Source organism: Haliotis cracherodii, unplaced genomic scaffold (assembly GCF_022045235.1).
Source record: "Haliotis cracherodii isolate W230 unplaced genomic scaffold, xgHalCrac1.p SCAF_9, whole genome shotgun sequence".
Taxonomy (NCBI): domain Eukaryota; kingdom Metazoa; phylum Mollusca; class Gastropoda; order Lepetellida; family Haliotidae; genus Haliotis; species Haliotis cracherodii.
In genome coordinates, this window is record NW_027266343.1 from 48,066,352 (window position 1) to 48,089,028 (window position 22,677).

The following is a 22,677-nucleotide window of genomic DNA, read 5'->3' on the forward strand; positions in this document are numbered from 1 at the left end:
AAGCGGTGTTAAAACCCTACTCACTCACTCACTAGATCTCAAATGAAGACAACGGTTCAGTCAACTGTTGGAACGAGGTCAAATTGAGTCCTTTGTGACATGTACATGATGATGTCATCTCCGAATATTTGTTACATTGCGTACATATGAAGTCACTCTGCCATGAGCCACTTCACAAACAGTGAAATTAATAAAGCAATTTCAATTAACGAGCCAATCAGCATGTAGCAAATTTACCGTATCATCCATTATAAGAACTATTCACAACATGATGCTGTTGCTGCTTCAGGGGAGAAGGTGGACCTCATCATCCCAGCTTCAATACCTCGCATCAAGAAATGTGACGGCACCCCTGCCTGCTACCTGGTTTCGTCTCTCAACGAGAACAAGGCCAAACAACTGTGTCGGAGAAACCCCCTCGGTGTCATCAAATATCCTTTCGCATCTATTTGCATAAATATTGGGCATGTTTGCTGATCAATAAGATTTTGATTTAACTGTATTTGTGTGTAAATATATGGGATTAATACTGTTGATATGTATATTCAGTAAATGAAACTATTGAAATATTTTTTTTAAAAAGTGAAACAGGGCGGTCGGGTAGCCTAGTGGTTAAAGCATTCGCTTGTCACACCAAAGACCCGGGTTCGATTCCCGACATGGGTACAATGTGTGAAGCCCATTTCTGGTGTCCCCCGCTGTGATATTGCTGGAATATTGCTAAAAGCGGCGTAAAGTGAAACATTTTGTAAGATTTGGTGCAGCCTTGTTTTTAATATGAAAAGATTGCTATGTTAATTTCAGATAGCATGGTGCGTTTGTTAACTGACAACATCAATGTCTATCAAACAAGGGTATAGTTTTAGTCCTGAACTATTTATTGTTCCAATCAATAGTATGTACCTGAATATCCCTGAAATATCCACATAAATACTGATCTTCCCGAGGCAAGGGAGTTAAAAGTATAAGTCCAGTTTCCACCCTTGACGAACCAGGCTGAAATTTCTGGGCTCAATCATAGCGCCACCAGTGGCTATAACGAGTTGTGGCCCTCCTATGGCCCTCCTATTGACCAATCAGATTCCACCTCTCATATCACTTGCATTTGCTTCAAACAGTCTGATCGATAATCAAGATCTGATATTGTAATAAAACATGTCTTACTTCACAAAGTGCATCAAATCATGCGTGCACTTGACTGAAAACATGAAAAGATTTGGAAAATATCTGTTGATGCCCAGCAGACAGACAGTACACATTCTGAATCTGCTCGGCAGTTTTACAAACCGGAAGTCGATTTCTTTACACGATTTTGATTGGACTATGCATAGACTTGTTAGTCATCCAAAACATAACTCCGTGTTTGCAGCCTAGTTCGGCAAGGGTAGAAACTAGACTTTTATAGTCAGTTAATTCCCTTGCTTCGGGAAGATGGTGAGGTGAGGTGAAATTGGGTTTAACGTCGCGTCCAAGATTATTGCACTTATATAGCGACGTGCATGCATGTGTATGTGTGTGTGTGGCTGCTTGTACTAGTCCGGGCTGATGCTGATTTATAGTGCTAGCTCACTGAGATACCATGCCGCAGTTTAACATGAATACCCCACTCAGACACAGTATACTGACTCCGAGCCGACCAGTCCTTGTTTTAGCCCCTTAATGCCGAGCGCCAGACAGGGTAACAACAAGTACAATCTTTTAACGTCTTTTTGTATGACGCGGCCCGGGGATCGAACCCTGGACCTTCCGCTCTCCACGGAGGCGGTCGGGAAGATGGTAAATACATAGTAAACTGTATGTTGAGTATTTCTCCTTGACTCCATCACCCATACAGAGAGGCAGCTAATGCGGACGTACCCAGCTGGGATGAGGATAGACTCCTCCAACTTCAACCCTGTCATATTCTGGGCGTTCGGCATCCAGATGGTGGCACTCAACTACCAAACTGAAGGTGAGAAAGGGAGACAATCCAGTGACACCTAAAAATGAAAGAATTTTAGAAGCTCAACCGTTAACTCCGCAGCATTCATAGAGGTTATCAGATGTGCATTTTCTTACAATGAGACCAATGAAGGCCATGCTTTCAATTCAAAGCGTTAATACCGTATTCGACTTAATAAGGGCCCAGGGCGCTTTCAAAATTAGAAATAGGGGGCTCTTATTTGAATATTATTTTGGTTAAAAAAGAGACTTAAAAGATAAATTTTGTGGTTTATTCTGACAGCCTGAAATGGTTATATGCTGCAGATATATTTTTCCAGAATTTAATTGCCCGTAATTAAGGGTGCATATAACACTCCAGTGCATATCATATGCGAATAAAAAAGTCTTGTGTACATTGATCAATTGGAAGGGGTGCTAATTGGGAACATTCACTAGCCAATAAATTAGCAAATATTGCCGTGGGCGCTTATTAGAGCGGGGCGCTTATTACGTCGAATACAGTATATCCATAACTCAATGATACAAGATCTTTGAATGGTTGATCAATCTTTGCGGGTATAGACAGGGAACTAATTGCATGTAGAAAGATATTACTTTGGAACTCGAACATGGTATTAATAACTTTATTCTTTTTTATATGAAATATCTGTTTCTTGCCCCACTGATTCTAAAGCTTCAATTAGGTTTGGCATCTCAGGTTGTCCGGGGCTCCATCCCATTCAAAAATCTAGTGTAAAACTAACATCAGTTATGCCTCAAAGGATCACTTTGGGGGCAGAGAGGGCAGGGGGGTCAGGTTTTCTCTAAAGACATGCGAGTCTCTATCACCTAAACTTTGGGTATTACAGTTTCAAATACTTGCTACTAGGGCTGGGACAGGTAACTCGGGTACTCGGGTCGGGTGGGTACTGAGTAGGACCCGGGTACCCACAGGAATACCCAGACCCATGGTTAGTCACGTGATATATTGTTTCATGGCAAAAATTCACCATGTAACTTCATGGTTACATGCCAATTTTAAGTCTCTTATGTTCTCAATTCTTCATGACTATGAACACGTTCCTTCTGACTTATATATGTTTGAACAAAGCTAAAACTTCAGTCAACTTCGGAGTATGCATGACATCGTTTTATACGTGTATCTAAATACATTTTGCCAGGGCTACTGTCAAACTATTCCCAATCGGACATTTTGTACCTATCTCTGGACACCAACAGCGGGTTCATCCTTTATGAAAGCTTCGTTCTCTTCAGCCACTTGACAGTTTGGCAACTGGTTTATTTTATGAGTGCTTCTGTCACTTCAGATACGGCTATGGCTCTGAACACCGCCATGTTTGAAGCGAATGGACACAGTGGCTACATACTAAAGCCGCCAGTTATGTGGGCCAAGAATCACATGATGTACAACCGCTTCAATCCCTGGGACAAGGAATTTGATGGGCTCCATGCAACCATTCTCACGCTCCATGTAAGTTGGCATCACAACTGTTTGAAGAGACTCTTCTCTGCTTGAAGTTAATGGGTAGTTCCAAATGTAGATAATTAGGCTGCACCATTATGTCATTGTGGATATTTTATATATGCTGTTGTTTCTGAGCACCGTTGAATCTTTACCCAAACAAGTTTTGTGTGGGTAAACAAATTTCTTACAGTGAAACTTTAAATTTTCAAATTGAAGTGGTAAAATATGAAGCCAGATTGTTTTAGAAACAACATCTGGACACTTGCACACAGTGATCTTAGCGCTAAGATGATCATAACTCCCATACCTTAGCATAGGCTTACAAAAGTCGTAGCTCTGAAATGCTTTGTGCAGGTGGACTCTGGTTTGCTCAAGACCTTCACTTTCTTCATGTAGATATGGTGGCCAAATTTGGAGTTTTTTGGAATTTATAAAAGATGCTGGTTGACCTATGTCTCTGTGTCTTCAGATCATCTCCGGGCAGTATGTGTGTCCTAACCACACCGCCAGCACACAGGTGGAGGTGGAGATCATCGGCATCCCAGTTGACTGCGCCAAACAGAAGACAAAAGTCATTGCAAAAAATGCCCTAAACCCAATCTGGAATGATGTCTTCACCTTCCAGGTAAGATCACCACAAACTCTTGTTTCACATATGTTTTGAACTATAGTAATAGTGCTATGACAGATTAACTATAGTAATAGTGCTATGACAGATTAACTATAGTAATAGTGCTATGACAGATTAACTATAGTAATAGTGCTATGACAGATTAACTATAGTAATAGTGCTATGACAGATTAACTACAGTAATAGTGCTATGACAGATTAACTATAGTAATGGTGCTATGACAGATTAACTATAGTAATAGTGCTATGACAGATTTTTAACTACAGTAATAGTGCTATGACAGATTAACTATAGTAATAGTGCTATGACAGATTAACTATAGTAATAGTGCTATGACAGATTAACTATAGTAATAGTGCTATGATAGATTAACTATAGTAATAGTGCTATGACAGATTTTTAACTACAGTAATAGTGCTATGACAGATTAACTATAGTAATAGTGCTATGACAGATTAACTATAGTAATAGTGCTATGACAGATTAACTATAGTAATAGTGCTATGACAGATTAACTACAGTAATAGTGCTATGACAGATTAACTATAGTAATGGTGCTATGACAGATTAACTATAGTAATAGTGCTATGATAGATTAACTATAGTAATAGTGCTATGACAGATTTTTAACTACAGTAATAGTGCTATGACAGATTAACTATAGTAATAGTGCTATGACAGATTAACTATAGTAATAGTGCTATGACAGATTAACTATAGTAATAGTGCTATGATAGATTAACTATAGTAATAGTGCTATGACAGATTTTTAACTACAGTAATAGTGCTATGACAGATTAACTATAGTAATAGTGCTATGACAGATTAACTATAGTAATAGTGCTATGACAGATTAACTATAGTAATAGTGCTATAACAGATTAACTATAGTAATAGTGCTATGACAGATTAACTATAGTAATAGTGCTATGACAGATTAACTATAGTAATATGAAAAGATCAGGTGGTCCTTAACCTTTTTTGAGCAATCTCATTCAAATCAAATCTTAGTTCTCTCTACTGCCAAACAAAGATCTCAAGACATCCCATTAGGTGTCACGTCAGAACGACCTTTCATCCGACCAATCAGAGCGTCGCTTACCAGATTATGAAAGTGACACTCAGAATGTGATTTCTAATCATGCAACCTCGATAACTTTAACATGGGGCATTCCGAACGATAGTTACGGGTTTAACGAGTGAATCTTTACAATCTAGACCATCTATTAGCCATTCCAGAATGTTTTTTTGTTCAGGTTTCAAATTTGTAATCAAGAATTTGTCAAAATATGTTTTGAATTGTAGTCGCCAATTTAAAATAAGTGACGTAAAGCATGAGAAAGCTGCCTTCTGATTGGTCATTCCATTGGTCGGTCAAGATTCGCGCAGGGTCGATCTGACGTGACCCGTAATGGGATGTCCTCAGATCTTTTTTTAGAGGTAGCGAGAACTAAGATCTGATTTTAATGAGATTGTTTTTTGAGTAATTTGAATTCATGCTGCGACAGCCTTTGTTTACATTTTTGCTGTTGTCACAGGTGCTATTTGCTGACCTCGCCTTCATCCGCTTTGTGGTGACTGACACGAATACCAGCCATCTTGTCTCCCAGAAGATTGTGCCTCTGAGGTATCTAAGACCAGGTGAGCTAAACACTCCGATAATGACGTGATTTCTTAACCTCACACGACAATAGCAGTGACTAGATACATTAAATCATGAATTTTGTGCGTCATTAAAATGTGTCATGAAATAAGTAGAAGTTGCCCCACCTTTAAACTATTAAATTATTATAATTATCAATCATGACACCAAGACTGTATAATTTCACAGTGGTATTGGATGATAGCAGTTCCATTGAATAATACCATTTGCAATATTCGCAAACTTCTGCTTGACATGTGATCTAATTTCCATGAAGCAAAAGTATTATTTCACAAGGATGCCAGTTGGCAACTGTCATACTGCTTGATCAACTTGAACAAACAGCCTGACAATGCTGGAGACAGAACTTCGTGGGAAGCACTAAAACTAGTTCTCAATAACATTGTTAATTGGGAGCTAAGTCATTGTTTCCAGCATGTGCAGTGAATGTGACAATAATTTCCAGTATATCCAAATCAGGCTAACAAAAATAAGTCTTGGTTCTCAGGCACTGCAAGCATCATCATAACTTATGCCGCACATTTTGTTACTATTTCCATTTTCATAAAAGAAATTTAAATCCTAATACTTAAAAACCAAGGATCCAATATAGTACACAGTTACTTCCCTTTACATGCCCACTGTCAAGCTCCTTCCCAGCTCGTGACACCTTCATTACACTCTCAGTAACATCGCTGCCACCAGTGTGGGCGCGGCCATTACAAGAATCTTGAAATTTGCCCTCTAACCCCAAATGCAGTAACATTGATACTTTTGTTTATGTCTTTGGGGATGCCATCTTATTTCATTTTGAAAAGGTTTACGACTGACCATATTTTCCAGATGAATTTACTTTGTTGTTTTAATAATCAGATTGGTTCGAGATTGCACACTAACGGAAAATCAACCAACTGCTCCCTTTCATTCTTACTATATCAACAACACGAATGTTTTAATGAAACAGAAATTCAAATTAACAAACGAAGAAAGTAATTTAGCAGCGATAAGTGTATTCGGTGTCACGACAGTCGTCACTTGTTTGTAAACTTAACGGTCATTCGGTTGCAAGTTCAACTCCAAGCATGGTTGGGGCCACCTATTCACAGTGGGGAGTTTTGACTGGTGGCAGCGATAGTACAGAGAGCTCCGCAAACGGGCTATCGCTGTGAGGAGCTTGGCCCACTGCTTCACTGTGCATCTCGTGTTATGGTCATGTCGACGATAGGAGTTTGTATGTTTGTTTATGTAGGAAGGCCCTCTCCCAGGTTGATGGTACACAACTGTTTTTTTGGTTAAGTACTTGTTTGTACAAGCAACAACAACAACAAAAACATTGCATGCCCACACTATATTTTCAAATGTCATCGCCTGAGAACCAATTCTTTTCTTTTTTTTAAGCCTAATATCACCCTTGCCTTTTTCACATAAATATTCATGAATACATGACACTTTTTTATGGATAAAGACTTCTTTATTATTTGTGACGATGTTTCAGGTATACCTCATGCCATCTCATCAGTATTTTATTATTATTTTACAAGCCGTCGTCGTATAGCTGAAATATTGCTGATTGAGCATTAAACAGCGAACAAACAAACAACAAAATTCTCTCAGGAAAGCTAAACAGAGGTGTTAGTGTGATGAGGTGTACGAAATAAGTGCCCCAAACCAAGTGTACCTCTTCCATAATCCCTGAAACTCACATATTTGCAGGTTACCGTCATGTCCGACTCCGCAATCCGTCCAATCAGCCACTGGAACTGGCCACACTCTTCATCTACTCGAAACACGAGGAGGAACTCCTTGAGCCATGCAACAGTCTTGACATCAGTCACGCATCAGGCCCCGGGAGACGCATGTCACTCTTTGCCAAGGTCAAGGAACTGTCAGAGGTCGCACGAGCTGACCAGGTATGACATGATCACATGATCACAATATTTATCAAATTTAGTTGATCTGCAATGTATGAAACATCTGTTTTCTAAAATTGTCCTTAAGATAAATCTAATATTTACTGTATAGTATAAATTATTTATTTTTCTTATTATTATTCTTATTATTTTTATTATTCTCTTGAAGGCGGCAAACCCTGTTGGCACCAGACTGAGGCGTCGTATGTTTTTCATCAGCGTGTTCGGAGTTACTGCCCCTGATGAGTATGTTATTCTCAAGGTCACCCAGGACACTACAGTTTACGATGCCATTACCCAGGTGAGTTTCCCATGGTGTTGGACAGTGTTGCTTAAGTGCGATGAGGTGAAATGGGGTTTGACATCACATTCAAGATTATTGCAAGAACGGAAAGTCAGTGGTTCGATCCCTGTCCATGTTAAAAGATGGTACTTGTTATGTACACAAGTGTGTATGTGTTTCTGCTTGTACAAGTCCGGACATATGCCTGTTTTATAATGCTAGCCCACCCAGATACCATTTCACAGTTTAACATGGAAACCTCACTCAAACACTGTATACTGACTCGGAGCCAACTAATCCACGTTTCATCCCCTAATAACAAGTGCTTGGCACAATAATAAGTACCATCTTTTAACATCTTTTGGTATGACATGGCTATGGGATAGAACCACTAGTTAATTAAGGTTCCGTTGGCTAGTTAGTTAAGCTTGTTATGGTGTTAGTTAGGTTTGTAATTGTTAGGTATAGTCAGTTAGTTACAACTGCCACGGTATCAAGCTTTGAGCTATGATGATTGTTATGGTGTTAAACTGTCAGTAAAGATTGCCACGGTGTTGGTGTTAGTTAAGATTCCAATGGAGTTAGGTAATTAGCTATTAGTGTTAGTCATTTAAGACTGGAACAGTGTCAGTTAATATTGCAACAGTGATGGTCAGTTAGTTTAGATGGCCACGGTGTTGGTGTTAGTTAAGATTACAACAGTGTTAGTTAAGATTGCAACAATGTTAGTTAAGATTGCAACAGTGTAGGTTAAGATTACAACAGTGTTAGTTAAGATTGCAACAGTGTTAGTTAAGATTGCAACGGTGTTAGTTAAGATTGCAACAGTGTTAGTTAAGATTGCAACGGTGATGGTCAGTTGGTTAAGACTGAACCCATGAAGGCTGGAACAGATCTTCAGCAACCCATGCTTGTCCTAAGAGGCGACTATGCTTGTCAAAAGAGGCAACCAATTAAACAGGATCGGGTGGTCAGACTCATTAACTTGGTTGATGCATGTCATCATATCCTAATTGCGTAGAACAATGCTCATCATGTCAATCACTGTATTGTCTGGTCCAGACTTGATATTTTACAGACTGCAGTCATGTAGCTGGAATATTGTTGAGTGCGGTGTTAAATAACAAGCGGACAAACAAAAGTTCAGATTGCCACGGTATTGATCAGTTAGTTAAGATTGCCACAGAGTTGGTCAGTTAGTTAACATTGCCACATTGTTGTTCAGTTAGTTAATATTGCCACATTGTTGATCATTTGGTTAAGATTGCCACGGTGTTGGTCAGTTTGCTTAATTTGCGAGGGGGTTGGTTATTTAGTTAGAATTGGTGTTGTTCAGTTAAGATTGCAACATTGTTGGTCAGTTAGTAAAGATTGTGACATTGTTAGTGAGTTAGTTATTTAAGATTGCAATGGTGTTGACTGTTAGTTAGGGTTCCAATGGTGTTGGTCAATTAGTTAAGATTGCCACTGTGTTGGTCTTTCAGTTTAGTTAGTTAGTTAGTTAGTTAGTTAGTTAGTTAGTTAGTTAGTTAGTTAGTTAGTTAGTTAAGATTGCCACAGTGTTAGTCAGTTAACTAAGTTTGTCACTTAGTTAAGATTGCCATGGGTCATATTAAGTTTGTTAATGTTCCCACAGTATTGAGTTTATTAAGCTGACCAACGTGTCGATCAATATTTTGTTTGGTTAAAAAGATCTATATATATTGAAAAGGATATTTTTGTCAGCTAGCACATAGAAACTGAGACCCAAAGTTAAGGCACCATCTGCATTTGGTATGGCCTGTGATATCCAAATACCCCCACCTTTGAATACCTTGGCTCCACTCTTGCATTCTGTGGTACATTGTTGCCTTGATGTTGAGTCACTCTCACTCTGTTGCCAGTCACTGATCAAAGTGGGTCGCCTGGAGGAGCGGGTGGGAGACTTTGTGTTGGTGGAAGATGTGCAGAGCGGCTGGGAGAAGCGGGACCAGGAGAAGGCCAGCTGCCAGAGAATCCTGGACATGACCGAGAAGGTTCTTCAGGCACAGAACAAGTGGAAGGGAGCTGGACGCTTCATCCTCCGCAGACTCAGTGATGTAAGTTACTTCTAGTAAGATACATTGGGGCACGTCATCCTCTGGAGACTCAGTGGTGTTAGTACAATCTCTGTGTCTGGTCCTGACTCATTGTTTCATCTGTCTGTACAATCTCTGTGTCTGTCAGTACAATCTCTGTGTCTGTCTGTACAATCTCTGTGTCTGTCAGTACAATCTCTCTGTGTCTGTCAGTACAATCTCTGTGTCTGTCTGTACAATCTCCGTGTCTGTCTGTCCAATCTCTGTGTCTGTTAGTACAATCTCTGTGTCTGTCTGTATAATCTCCGTGTCTGTCAGTACAATCTCTGTGTCTGTCTGTACAATCTCTGTGTCTGTCTGTACAATCTCTCTGTGTCTGTCTGTAAATCTCCGTGTCTGTCAGTACAATCTCTGTGTCTGTCAGTACAATCTCCGTGTCTGTCTGTTACAGGACCCCAGCAGCAGGGCGTGGGTGACCACATTGTTAAAAGACCAGAAGGTGGGTACATTTTGGTCAAAATAATTCTATTATATATACTTTACTATTGTTAAGCAGAACATTATAATACTATAGATTCCCGGTGGACAAACATGTCGCATCCTCAATTATACAGGTTCCTGTTCCACAAAGCGACCACAGTGAGCGCTACCACTGCCTAAAGTCTATATTAAAGAGTGTTACAATAGCTTTGTGGAATGGGGCCATGGCCTTATATATCTATTCTATTGTGATAAATGTAGACTAACATATAGTCTCTGAAATGAACATATCATACAGAAAATAAAAATCTAATAAAAAGGGAGCCCAGTGATTCTCTTCATTTTCAGATACTGCAGTAATCTAGACTTGCCAAACATTATAGACTTGCATGGGCTGTAGTTGATATAAATGTATCAGGGTCTGTAAGACAGACTATGATAAATGCACTGGATCCATTCATAAAAATAGCATCGTTTTGAGTATCAAATGAATAGCACAATGCTAAAAATAACCATCACTGAAATTCTGAGCTAGAGGTAGGAGCAATTGAAGTGGTAACATCTCTTTTGAAATGAAAATATAGTGAATGTGTCAAGGGATTGTATCAAACTAGAATGGGGAGAATACCCTGGAAAATTAAAAATGAGGTCATACTTGTCATATGATATGGCGGGGAATCGGTGGGCCCTGGGTCGCCAAACTTAATCACAACCATAATGGGTTATTTAAGGTAGGGACAGGGGCATATTAAAATGACACAGTTCCATTCACGTCAAATAAAGAAATGATAAAGCTGAACACTACTTGTGAACTGGTCATTTATCATGAAAAACTGTAATATATATTTTTGGGTTTGGTGCCATGAAGAAAAATGTACAAAAAAAGAAATGGGGGGTGCAAAATATGTCATTGTCTGAATACACCACACTCTATTATATATGATAAGTCCCTACCAAGAGTGTCAGGAGTATATACACCTGCTTCAATCATAGTACACACTTGGTGTATTCTCTCCACAGCGTAAACACGACCTAGAGTCTGACACGAATGACTGGGACAGTCTGGAGCACATGTTTGTGGTGTGTGTCTACAATGTGTCCCCAGAACAACCATATACAGTCTTCAAGGCCCCGGTTACCAGCACAGCCCAGGACATCATTACACAGGTAGGTGGAGCTATCCTAGAATGTATCCTCTTCTATATACCTGGGTGGATTCATGAAAGTAGTGATGGACACTACCCCGGATACACACCCTTAGTATACCTGGGTGGATTCTGGGTCACATCATGAAAGTAGTGATGGACACTACCCCGGGTACACACCCTTAGTATACCTGGGTGGATTCTGGGTCACATCATGAAAGAAGTGATGGACACTACCCCGGATACAGCCTTAGTATACCTGGGTGGATTCTGGGTCACATCATGAAAGTAGTGACGGACGCTACCCCGGATACACCCTTAGTATACCTGGGTGGATTACGGGTCACATCATGAAAGTAGTGATGGACACTACCCCGGATACACAGCCTTAGTATACCTGGGTGCATTCTGGGTCACATCATGAAATTAGTGATGGCCACTACCCCGGATACACACCCTTAGTATACCTGGGTGGATTCTGGGTCACATCATGAAAGCAGTGATGGACGCTACCCCGGATACACACCCTAAGTATACCTGGGTGGATTCTGGGTCACATCATGAAAGTAGTGATGGACACTACCCCGGATAAACCCTTAGTATACCTGGGTGCATTCCGGGTCACATGATGTAAGTAGTGATGGACACTACCCCGGATAAACCCTTAGTATACCTGGGTGGATTCCGGGTCACATCATGAAAGAAGTGATGGACACTACCCCGGATACACACCCTTAGTATACCTGGGTGGATTCCGGGTCACATCATGAAAGTAGTGACGGACACTACCCCGGATACACCCTTAGTATACCTGGGTGCATTCCGGGTCACATCATGAAAGTAGTGACGGACGCTACCCCGGATAAACCCTTAGTATACCTGGGTGCATTCCGGGTCACATGATGTAAGTAGTGACGGACGCTACCCCGGATACACCCTTAGTATACCTGGGTGGATTCTGGGTCACATCATGAAAGTAGTGACGGACGCTACCCCGGATAAACCCTTAGTATACCTGGGTGCATTCCGGGTCACATGATGTAAGTAGTGATGGACACTACCCCGGATAAACTCTTAGTATACCTGGGTGGATTCCGGGTCACATCATGAAAGAAGTGATGGACACTACCCCGGATACACACCCTTAGTATACCTGGGTGGATTCTGGGTCACATCATGAAAGTAGTGATGGACACTACCCCGGATACACCCTTAGTATACCTGGGTGCATTCTGGGTCACATGATGTAAGTAGTGATGGACACTACCCCGGATACACACCCTTAGTATACCTGGGTGCATTCTGGGTCACATCATGAAAGTAGTGATGGACACTACCCCGGATACACCCTTAGTATACCTGGGTGCATTCTGGGTCACATGATGTAAGTAGTGATGGACACTACCCCGGATACACACCCTTAGTATACCTGGGTGCATTCCGGGTCACATGATGTAAGTAGTGATGGACACTACCCCGGATACACACCCTTAGTATACCTGGGTGCATTCCGGGTCACATGATGTAAGTAGTGATGGACACTACCCCGGATACACCCTTAGTATACCTGGGTGCATTCCGGGTCACATCATGAAAGTAGTGACGGACGCTACCCCGGATAAACCCTTAGTATACCTGGGTGCATTCTGGGTCACATCATGAAAGTAGTGATGGACACTAACACTACAGAGGGATCTACCCCTTCAGTACATGGCAGTATATTCTGTTCATGTGACAGAATCTATCAGGGATGCTTTTTAGTCTTGGCTGCAACTTGAGACTTTCACTCAAGTTGTAGCCAAGATCTCCAGTCAAGCAGCCCATGCTGAGATAGACTTATTCATGGTGTGAAGCCCATTTCTGGTGTCCTCCGCCGTGATATTGCTGGAATATTGCTAAAAGTGGCGTAAAACCATATTCACTCACTCACTAATTCATGATATTGAGACAGAAAATTTAGTCCATACTTAAACAGTCTGGCCAAATTTCGTAGGATTATTTGAGAAAGCTAGAAATATTTTACCAACCTTGCCAAAAAGTGACCTTAAACTGCTCTGGTATTCTGAAGTAATGCTGCTCCAATCTTGTATGTGTCTTAGATGCAACAGCTTAGCCTTGAAAAGACCTTAACTTTAATTCTGCCGTGCAGAAGCATTTAAATTTGACAAAGAAGACCCTAAAATGACCTTTGTTGTTTGACGCCACACTTAGCAATATTCCAGCTATTTGACGACGGCTTGTAAATAACAATATAATTACTGATGAAATAACTGATGATAATAAAGTATAGACCAGACAATCCAGTGATTGACATCATGTGCATCGAGCTACGCAATTGGGGTGTGATGACATGCATCCACCAAGTCAGTGAGCCTGACTACCCAATCCCGTTAGTCGCCTCCTACGACAGGCATATTCGCCTCTTACGGCAGGCATGTTCGCCTCTTACGGCAAGCATGGGTTGCTGAAGACGTATTCTCTACCTGGATCTTCCCGGATCTGTAGTGATAAGTGAAAAGAGACATATTGTATTTATTTGCCAACATGTAGCTGACACAGAATGCTTTGTCCTATCAGGCTATGATGAAGTCCCGACGAGCCAACACAGATGACCCCCGCAACTTCGTTCTGGTGGAAGAACTAGAGATTCAAAGTGCCAATGAGAGCCAATCAGGGACAAGCAGGCGGAAAGGCAGCGAGCGTTGTGAAAGTCGTGTCCTGGCAGATGATGAGAATGTTCATCAGGTGCAGACGGAGTGGAAGACGAATGGACGGTTCATGTTGGTGTCGCGGGAAAAGGCAGGGGGAGAGGAACTGGGGGTGAGATGCAACTGTTATAACATGTGGAATATGGTTTGCTTATCTCTTATCTTTGAATGTATTTTGCACTGACGTTTCATGGAAGTGGCATTAAAGAGAGTGTAAGAAACTTTCCCTTACATTGAATGTTTTGTATTGAATCCTGAATACTATAATAATCATAGTATAATTTGCACAAATCTCAAAAGCACATGTCAGAATTCACACTAGAGCACATGTCAGAATTCACTCTAAAGCACATGTCAGGATTCACTCTTAAGCACATGTCAGAATTCACTCTAAAGCAAATGTCAGGATTCACTCTTAAGCACATGTCAGAATTCACTCTAAAGCACATGTTATGATTCACTCTAAAGCACATGTCAGGATTCACTCTTAAGCACATGTCAGAATTCACTCTAAAGCACATGTCAGAATTCACTCTAAAGCACATGTCAGAATTCACTCTTAAGCACATGTCAGAATTCACTCTAAAGCACATGTCAGAATTCACTCTAAAGCACATGTCAGGATTCACTCTTAAGCACATGTCAGGATTCACTCTAAAGCACATGTCAGAATTCACTCTAAAGCACATGTCAGAATTCACTCATGAGTACATGTCAGAATTCACTCTAAAGCACATGTCAGGATTCACTCTACAAAGCAGAATGTCTATCATAGATAAAAACCACAAAGAACACGTTCCTAAGTAAAAAATCTGAAGTGTTTTGAAGAACTGACTTCAACACAAGCCAGAGAAACATGCGTACCAACCCCACCATACTAGAAATGGACAGACTTTTTAGAAGACCCAAATGTCGACTTAGACACTGAATACTGGTCTGTTTGTAGACCACAAAACAAGGCACGATATGGCCAAGCTGTCTCTCCCAAGGCACAGAAACCTGAGTAGTGTTCATTCCACCCACATGAGGGCCCTCTGCTCTGGAAGAAATTATTTATGAACTCATTTATGTGGCTCGGTTTTTTTGTTAGGTCCGTAGACCTAAGGTAACTCGATCCTCCATCCTAGTTGGGATCAAATTCTGTCCCAACACTATACACCAACATCCACCAATGCACTACAATGCATGCAGCCGATGATGATAATCCTCCAGTGTGACCATAAACACAATGCAACACACAACACAACACGATAAGCTTTAAGACATAAATTTAGCAATCGTAAAATCATGAAAATACTACTGGTACTCCAATCATTATTTTTTTAAAATATCACTTTGCTGTTGTTACGTTGATTAACATAAGGCTGTATAAGGAGCTCCGCAACACTATGAGATTACACTTAGGTGTTAGCCCAATACCCTATCCCCTATTTTACTTTTTCAACACAAGCCAACCCACTCTGTTATCGGCCAATGAGAAAACAGTAGCTTAATTTTTTTATTTATAGATATATAAATGCAAAAAATATTGCATGTTCAGCTAATCAATTGACATGAAATAACTTTATTTATGTATTAATTGATCGGCACGAGAAGCTGCAACTTTACTTCATTAAGCAGTGTCCACTCACTCATGTATAAATTAATATAATGTTTACAGGAAAAGAGGCGTAGTCTCCCACTGCCCGTCAAGGTTCTGCCAAAGTCTTCTTGTGGGTCACTTGCCAAGAGGATTGGATCCAAGAAGATTGTGAAGCAACACTTGATAGGAGAGAGGATCGCCCAGCTCCCTCAAACACCAGGTGTGTGTTCAGTAATACAAACATTCTTTGGTGCACTTGATGCCATTAACATGGGGGGGCAGTCGTCTAAGGCGCCACAATTTGCTGTGCAGAGTTGCGTCCCTTGGGCACGCCAGAAACCTACGATTGTGGGTTTGAATCCTGGTTTGCCCCGATTATGTTTCTAGGTTTGTCAGCACCATACCCCTGCCCGTGGGTTTCACCAAAGTGGTAAACATCTGAGACTCGCATCACTTCGGGCTTTCCTCCCACATGAAGCTGACACGCCGTGATATAACTGTAATACTGTTAAGAGCAGCGTTAAACCCAACTCACTCACTCATTAACACAGGGACTCTGTCATCCTGCATGCCACAATTTGCTGAGCAGAGTAGTGTCCCCTAAACCTTGCAACAATCCAGTGATCATGGGTTTGAATCCCAGATTCATCCTGATGATGATTCTTGGTTTGTCAGAACCATACCTGAGTTGGTGGGTTTCTGGGAGAGAATAGGTCTGCAGGATCCCTTGCCTGTCATATGAGCCAACTAAACAGGTTTGGATTGTCAGGAGTGGTGGCTGATTGTTTGCCGAATTGTTATATGGATACAATGTGTGAAGCCATTTCTGGTCTCCCCCACCGTGATATTACTGAAATATTGCTTAAGGTTATGTAAAATCTCACTCACTCACTCACTCACTCACTCACTCACTCACTCACTCACTCAGATGCCAATATACATGTTGGAAAATAGCTGATTGTGGTGTAATACAAAATTCACCATTCTATCATCTTATGTCCCTGTAATCCTTATTAACTTTGACTTCTGTCTTACAGACCAGATACGGAAATCCATCAGTTTCCCATCTCAGGTGAACAACACTACCCTGGTTGCCACGGCAACAGCCTCTTCGCTGACACACACACAAAATGACAAACCAGGCATGTTCAAGATAAAGAAGCTGTCTCGTCTCAACTTCAAACTTGGGAAATGAAGACTTGAAATAACAGAGACTATGTTTCAACATTCCATTTACCAAGGCAGACAACTCTGTCACTTTTCTGATTCTGCGTCCAGATTCAGAAAAAAACAATTTTGATCCAAAGGTCAAGGTCGAGTGGTGAGGATGAAAAGAATGCTGACAATGTACTTTGAAGTCAAGGCCTGGATAGCTAATGGCGGCATTCTGCTTGTTTACCCAGAACTGCATGGCAACGGTCAGCCATGATTGGACCAAATGGACAGTATTTCACAAGGATTGGACATTTCAGTGCTATTCTGTTGGGTTGTGCAATGTTAACAAGGTATTGGATTTGTGATATTCCTGGCAATCCTCAACATTGGAAACCTGAATCGATTGCCCCATATGTGAATGACAACAAGAATAGACATGGCTTGAGATGATCATGGATCGTGTTTTTGTAGCCTTTATTCCTACTTCCAGTCTTTCTGTAATAACAGATGATAACATGGGCAATATCCCTTGAACTGACAAATGACACTGCCATCTGATTGGATAATGGTGATGTATAAAAGGCATTGATTGGATGCAAGATTTGATTGGACCAGTACAGGATTTCTTATTGGTTGAAACCAACAGGGCAATACCCTCCGATTGGATGAGAGAATTATGCTGTGATGACCATTGTCTCAATCAAAACACCATATGGTCTATATTTATCATTGCACATTTGTGAGAGAAATTAGAAATATTATAGTGATTTTGCAATTTTCCATGCTGTGGCAATATCTCAATCTTTGTACTTTTCTTATTCTTGGAGACCTGTTGCCACACTGTTGTTTCTGTTGATGGCAAGTGTAGCAGTGTGTCCAGCACGTACAGTCTTCAGGAAAATGTTATTGTATTGAGAAAATGTTCTTTGACATGATTCATTATTTATTTTGTAACTTATTGTGATTGATATCATTACTTTTGTATGTGGATAAACCATAACAATTTGAATAACCTGAAGTCACACAATTACACCACAAGGAGGTCCAGGAAACAGCGTGGGTAGTCAATTTCTGTTGATTCAGCAAGTCGGTGTTGTTAAGTCACCATGAGACTGCATTTTGACATTTTCGTTTTGATGGACTGATATGAGTAGGATTGTTTATATGAAACAGGTACACAGGATATATACTTAATAGTGCCCTGGGTGCTGAGAAGTTGAAAAATTAAGACACCAGGTGTTAAACACATATAACATCCAGACACTGGGTGCTTAGTGCATTTCACATCCAGACACCAGGTGTTAAGTGCATATCACACCCAGACACCAGGTGTTAAGTACTTGTCACATCTGAAGACCAGGTGTTCTGTGCATATCACATCCAGACACCAGGTGTTGAGTGCATGTCACACCCAGGCATCAGGTGCTTAGTGCATGACACATCCAGACACCAGGTGTTAAGTGCATATCACACCCAGACACCAGGTGTTAAGTACTTGTCACATCTGAAGACCAGGTGTTCTGTGCATATCACATCCAGACACCAGGTGTTGAGTGCATGTCACACCCAGGCATCAGGTGCTTAGTGCATGACACATCCAGACACCAGGTGTTGAGGACATGTCTCATCCAGACACCAGGTGTTAAGTACATGTCACATCTGAAGACAACGTGTTTCGTGCATGTCGCATCCAAACACCAGGTGTTCTGAGCATGTCTTAGCCAGACACAAGGTGTTCTATGAATGTCACATCCAGACACCAGGTGTTAAGTGCATGTCACATCAGGTGTTGGGGGCATGTCACATCAAGACACCAGGCACTGAGTACAAGTCACACCGTACAATACATGCCTTACAATGCAAAATGCATTACAATAATCATCTTAGTTTTCTGTATGAGGGGAAAACAAGTTTATTAAATCATTTGAGAGAACAGGCTGTCATGTTTTAAAAACAGAACCGTCTTGTATCAAGTTATCTTAAAATTCACAAGTACATTGACATTTTCTCAAGGAAAGATAAAACCTGTAGCAAAAGGATATAATGTTTTCCTCAAAATTTAAAGGAGATGGACGTTCTCCTGCCTTTAGGTATTTCTACAGAAGATCTGTACAAGTAATTTATCAGACCTCCCCACAGACAGGTTGTTATGTTGGTCAAGGATGTTACTAAATGAGTTGTTACATGTCTTGTGGAGCACCATTAGAGGCAGTAGGGTGTGAACTGTTTTGAATACATGAATATTATATGATGGAATGATTTGACTTGTCTTTCCGCTCTGGCCTGAACTGATGAAGAGTATGATGGAGCCTGATGACGTGTGTGATGGAGACAGGTGCTTGCTGCTGTAGGCTGAGTTCAACTACAAGAAACAAACATACCTGGGAATCTCCTATCAAAGTCAATTGGTTTTGGGGCCCTTATTTGAAATCAGTTTTAGCTCACCTGGAACTAATGGGTCCCATTTTCAGTATTGAAACAGATGTCTGGTCATTGTAGTCAGTGTTTATTATACAAATGATTTGAATGAGAGAAGCTTTAACATCGACATGACAGTATTTCAGCCTTATCATGCTGGCAAGTTTTTATGTATTGGAGAAAACACGCTTACGAGGTTTTGGTAGACAGAGCATGCCCTTGGGAGAGGGAAAAACCAAGGCGACAAAGCCCCCGCGGTTTTTCTCGACCCCTAGGGCCTTCTCTGTCTACCAAAACCGAGGGAAAGTGTTTTTCCATAATTATAAACTGAAAATAGAAACTTAAAACAACATACTTTCTATGAACCTTAGGAAACACGCGTAAAATATCTGTTGCTGGCGTACGGATCTTGAAAAGGACATTCTAAAAACCAGTGAGGCTTATCAACACCTCTGTAGCCTCGTGGTACACTCACTGGGCTACAGATATGAAGGTTGCGAGTTCGATCCTCAGGAATATAAAGAAAACATTTATCATTTGATTTTACATTTCATTACATGTTACAATCTGAACGGAAGTAATTTAATAAAATACCCAGGACATTATATAAAATCCCTGGGATATTATAACAAATATGATTTGAATATCCTATAACATCCCAGGGACATTACAACGTCCCTGTTTGTGAGATTTAACCCAACTGGAAAGTAAAACCTCTCAATAGGTTTTAATGCCTATAGAAAGAAGTCTCTTACTTAATAGCAATCCCAATGAATAGGTTTATAAGTGGGAGGACACCAGGTGTTGAATGCATGTTCCACTGACACCAGGTGGTGGGTGTCTTTACCACACAGACACCAGGTGGTTGAATGCACACACCAATACACCCGGTGTTGAGAGTGATTGCACAGACATCAGGTGTTGAATGCATGTACCACTGGCACCAGGTGTCAAGTACATCTACCACGAGACACCAAGCATTAATGGTGACCCTCGCAATGATATGGCTGGAATATTGCTAAAAGTGACGTAAGACCCTTAGACTCCCTCATCTACTCATGTAAGCCCTGGGTTGGAGTTTCCAAGGCTTCAATACCAGGTTAACAGTTCTAGATCAACTAGACCTTGAGTAGTATAGGCACGGGTGATGCGGGATCAATCCGCATAAATGTATGTCATGATGCAGAACTGCTTAGCAAAATGTAGCAACTGCTTAGCAAATCTGCTATGCAGATGCTACAGTTTGCTAAGCAGTTGCTACATAATTTTTGTAAAGAGAAGCGTCTTTCCAAATCATGACATACATTTATGCATATTGGTCCCGTACCCCCAGTGGCCATACTACTCCTTGCAATCAATTACAAACGGTTCTTGTTTTCAAGGACAATGTCTTTTTGTTTTTAACAATGTTTGTCACTTTACGTGTGTTGTTAAACATTTTTCTGTACAGATGTACAGCTCCACCAAGAAGTGAAAGCCTTATGGACGTCACAATGGAAAACCTTGTAGCGGTATCCTCCCTTGTTTCAGGAATTAGCTGCCAAATATGACCATTCTCAATCATAATATTTAAGTGATATTCCGAACCATACAACATCTATTACAGCTTTTGAGTATAGATTTTATTTTTTCCCCCAAGTTTTCTCTCTCTTATTCTGATTGACCCCTTTTTGCTGCTTTTTTTCAAGTCATTGTCATCTTGTCAGTGTGATATTATATAGATAAAGAGGGAAAAGTTCAGGGGCCATCAGTGCATGTGTCGCTGTAATTATGAAGTTGAAAATTGCACAGTCCAGTGTAAACAAGTGTTGACTTGTGTTTTCAGTCGCATATTATTTCTTTATTATTATGTACTGTAGCACTGTTGGTGAATGTATGGTCCAGGAATGCCCCATAAAAAGGCACTACAGTTTAAGGATAGTCAGTTTTTTTGTTGGTGACAGATTTATTCTGTCAAAGTCAGAAGTTGGCAGAGGTAAAAAAAATGACATCAGCCTCAATCAAGGGACCGGTCATTTATTATAGGGGTCGTTGGGTTAGAGCGAATCAGTAGGGACAGCACAAAATATGACAGTCTATAGAGGAGGGTCATTAAAAAAGAATACCCATATTTGGGGAAGGTCATGAAAAAATGCCCATTTTCTAATATAATATAAAATGCTTTTGCATTTTGTCTTTTCAGGGAGGTTCATGAAAAGATGTACAAGGACATGGGGAGGGTCATCAAGAAATATGACAAGCATTAGGGGAGGGTCATTATGTTCAGTACATAAAGCCATAAAAAAACTTCTGAACATATATATGTGTAAATTTGGATACAAATGAGGTCAGTGGATCAGTGATCAAATAACAAAATACTAACCTTAAAGGACATTGTGTCTTTGTAATTAGGTACTGGTTATCATCATCCAATAGATTATACATCATAACATTTGAGTAATTAAACAAATAAAGTTTGTTTTTATCAAATTGAATCAAACTTGCTCAATCTCATTAGAATTGATCTTTCACTCTGAAACGCCTCTCTGCGTGAAGACCTGAGGTCATCTCCATGGTAACTCCCAGTCTAAATGAATGTGTGGGCTCTTGGGCCAATCAGATGTCTGCTTTACAAAACAACTTGCTTTCATTTCTTTTGAAAATTCAGAAATTTTGGTCTTTTCAAAAGAAAACTGCCAGTCTATAAACATAGCCCTGGCAGCGATACCTTTTTGGTGTAGCGCTTAGAAACGACAGGCTGTATAAAATATCTTCAGCAATATACCAGCATAGCTTTTTTTGTTTGCATTCTGAAATCTACAGTTACATTTGTATTAGAGTTAGAGAAATCAGATATTGTCTGATTTCTTTGCTCATTCTTACCTAGAATTTAGAAGCCTTTATGTCCTTGTCTGATAAGAAGTTAACCTAACATGACCTATGGATGTGTCTTCAGATCTTCATGCAGAGATTTATCATATCAGAATACAAGACCCGATGTTAATGAGATAGCAAACTTGGTACAACTGCTTATTACCCTGAGAGTAGTGCCCCTTTAATAGTCCAAGAATATGAGGTTGCAAATGGCAGTTGATTTCTTTGGTCAGGGTGTGCGTACAGTACAAGAAGTCCTCACTGTGATAATTGTTAACTTTACCGGTACTTTGTTTTCATATTTTCCAGTTCACATATTCCAGTTGGATCCGAGAAATCGTTCATGCCAAAATACTTAATGCCTTTGTAAGCCAATATATGTTGAGGATCCTTCTATGGCTTT

The 22,677-nt window shown here is 40.5% G+C and overlaps 1 protein-coding gene across 1 annotated transcript in view; it reads left to right on the forward strand.

Annotated features, from left to right (window-relative positions):
- The window catches only part of LOC139453341 (1-phosphatidylinositol 4,5-bisphosphate phosphodiesterase epsilon-1-like), a 369,664-nt gene extending 349,042 nt beyond the window's left edge, over nucleotides 1-20,622 (forward strand). The window contains exons 28-40 of the mRNA XM_071235012.1: nucleotides 290-431; nucleotides 1,827-1,951; nucleotides 3,252-3,415; nucleotides 3,879-4,034; nucleotides 5,580-5,682; nucleotides 7,397-7,593; nucleotides 7,763-7,894; nucleotides 9,760-9,954; nucleotides 10,385-10,432; nucleotides 11,434-11,580; nucleotides 14,136-14,378; nucleotides 15,927-16,068; nucleotides 16,886-20,622. Of these exons, the coding sequence (XP_071091113.1) occupies nucleotides 290-431; nucleotides 1,827-1,951; nucleotides 3,252-3,415; nucleotides 3,879-4,034; nucleotides 5,580-5,682; nucleotides 7,397-7,593; nucleotides 7,763-7,894; nucleotides 9,760-9,954; nucleotides 10,385-10,432; nucleotides 11,434-11,580; nucleotides 14,136-14,378; nucleotides 15,927-16,068; nucleotides 16,886-17,043 (1,952 nt within the window). The 3' untranslated portion in view covers nucleotides 17,044-20,622. The remainder of the gene's footprint in view (nucleotides 1-289; nucleotides 432-1,826; nucleotides 1,952-3,251; nucleotides 3,416-3,878; nucleotides 4,035-5,579; nucleotides 5,683-7,396; nucleotides 7,594-7,762; nucleotides 7,895-9,759; nucleotides 9,955-10,384; nucleotides 10,433-11,433; nucleotides 11,581-14,135; nucleotides 14,379-15,926; nucleotides 16,069-16,885) is intronic.
- Nucleotides 20,623-22,677: the final 2,055 nt, after the last annotated feature.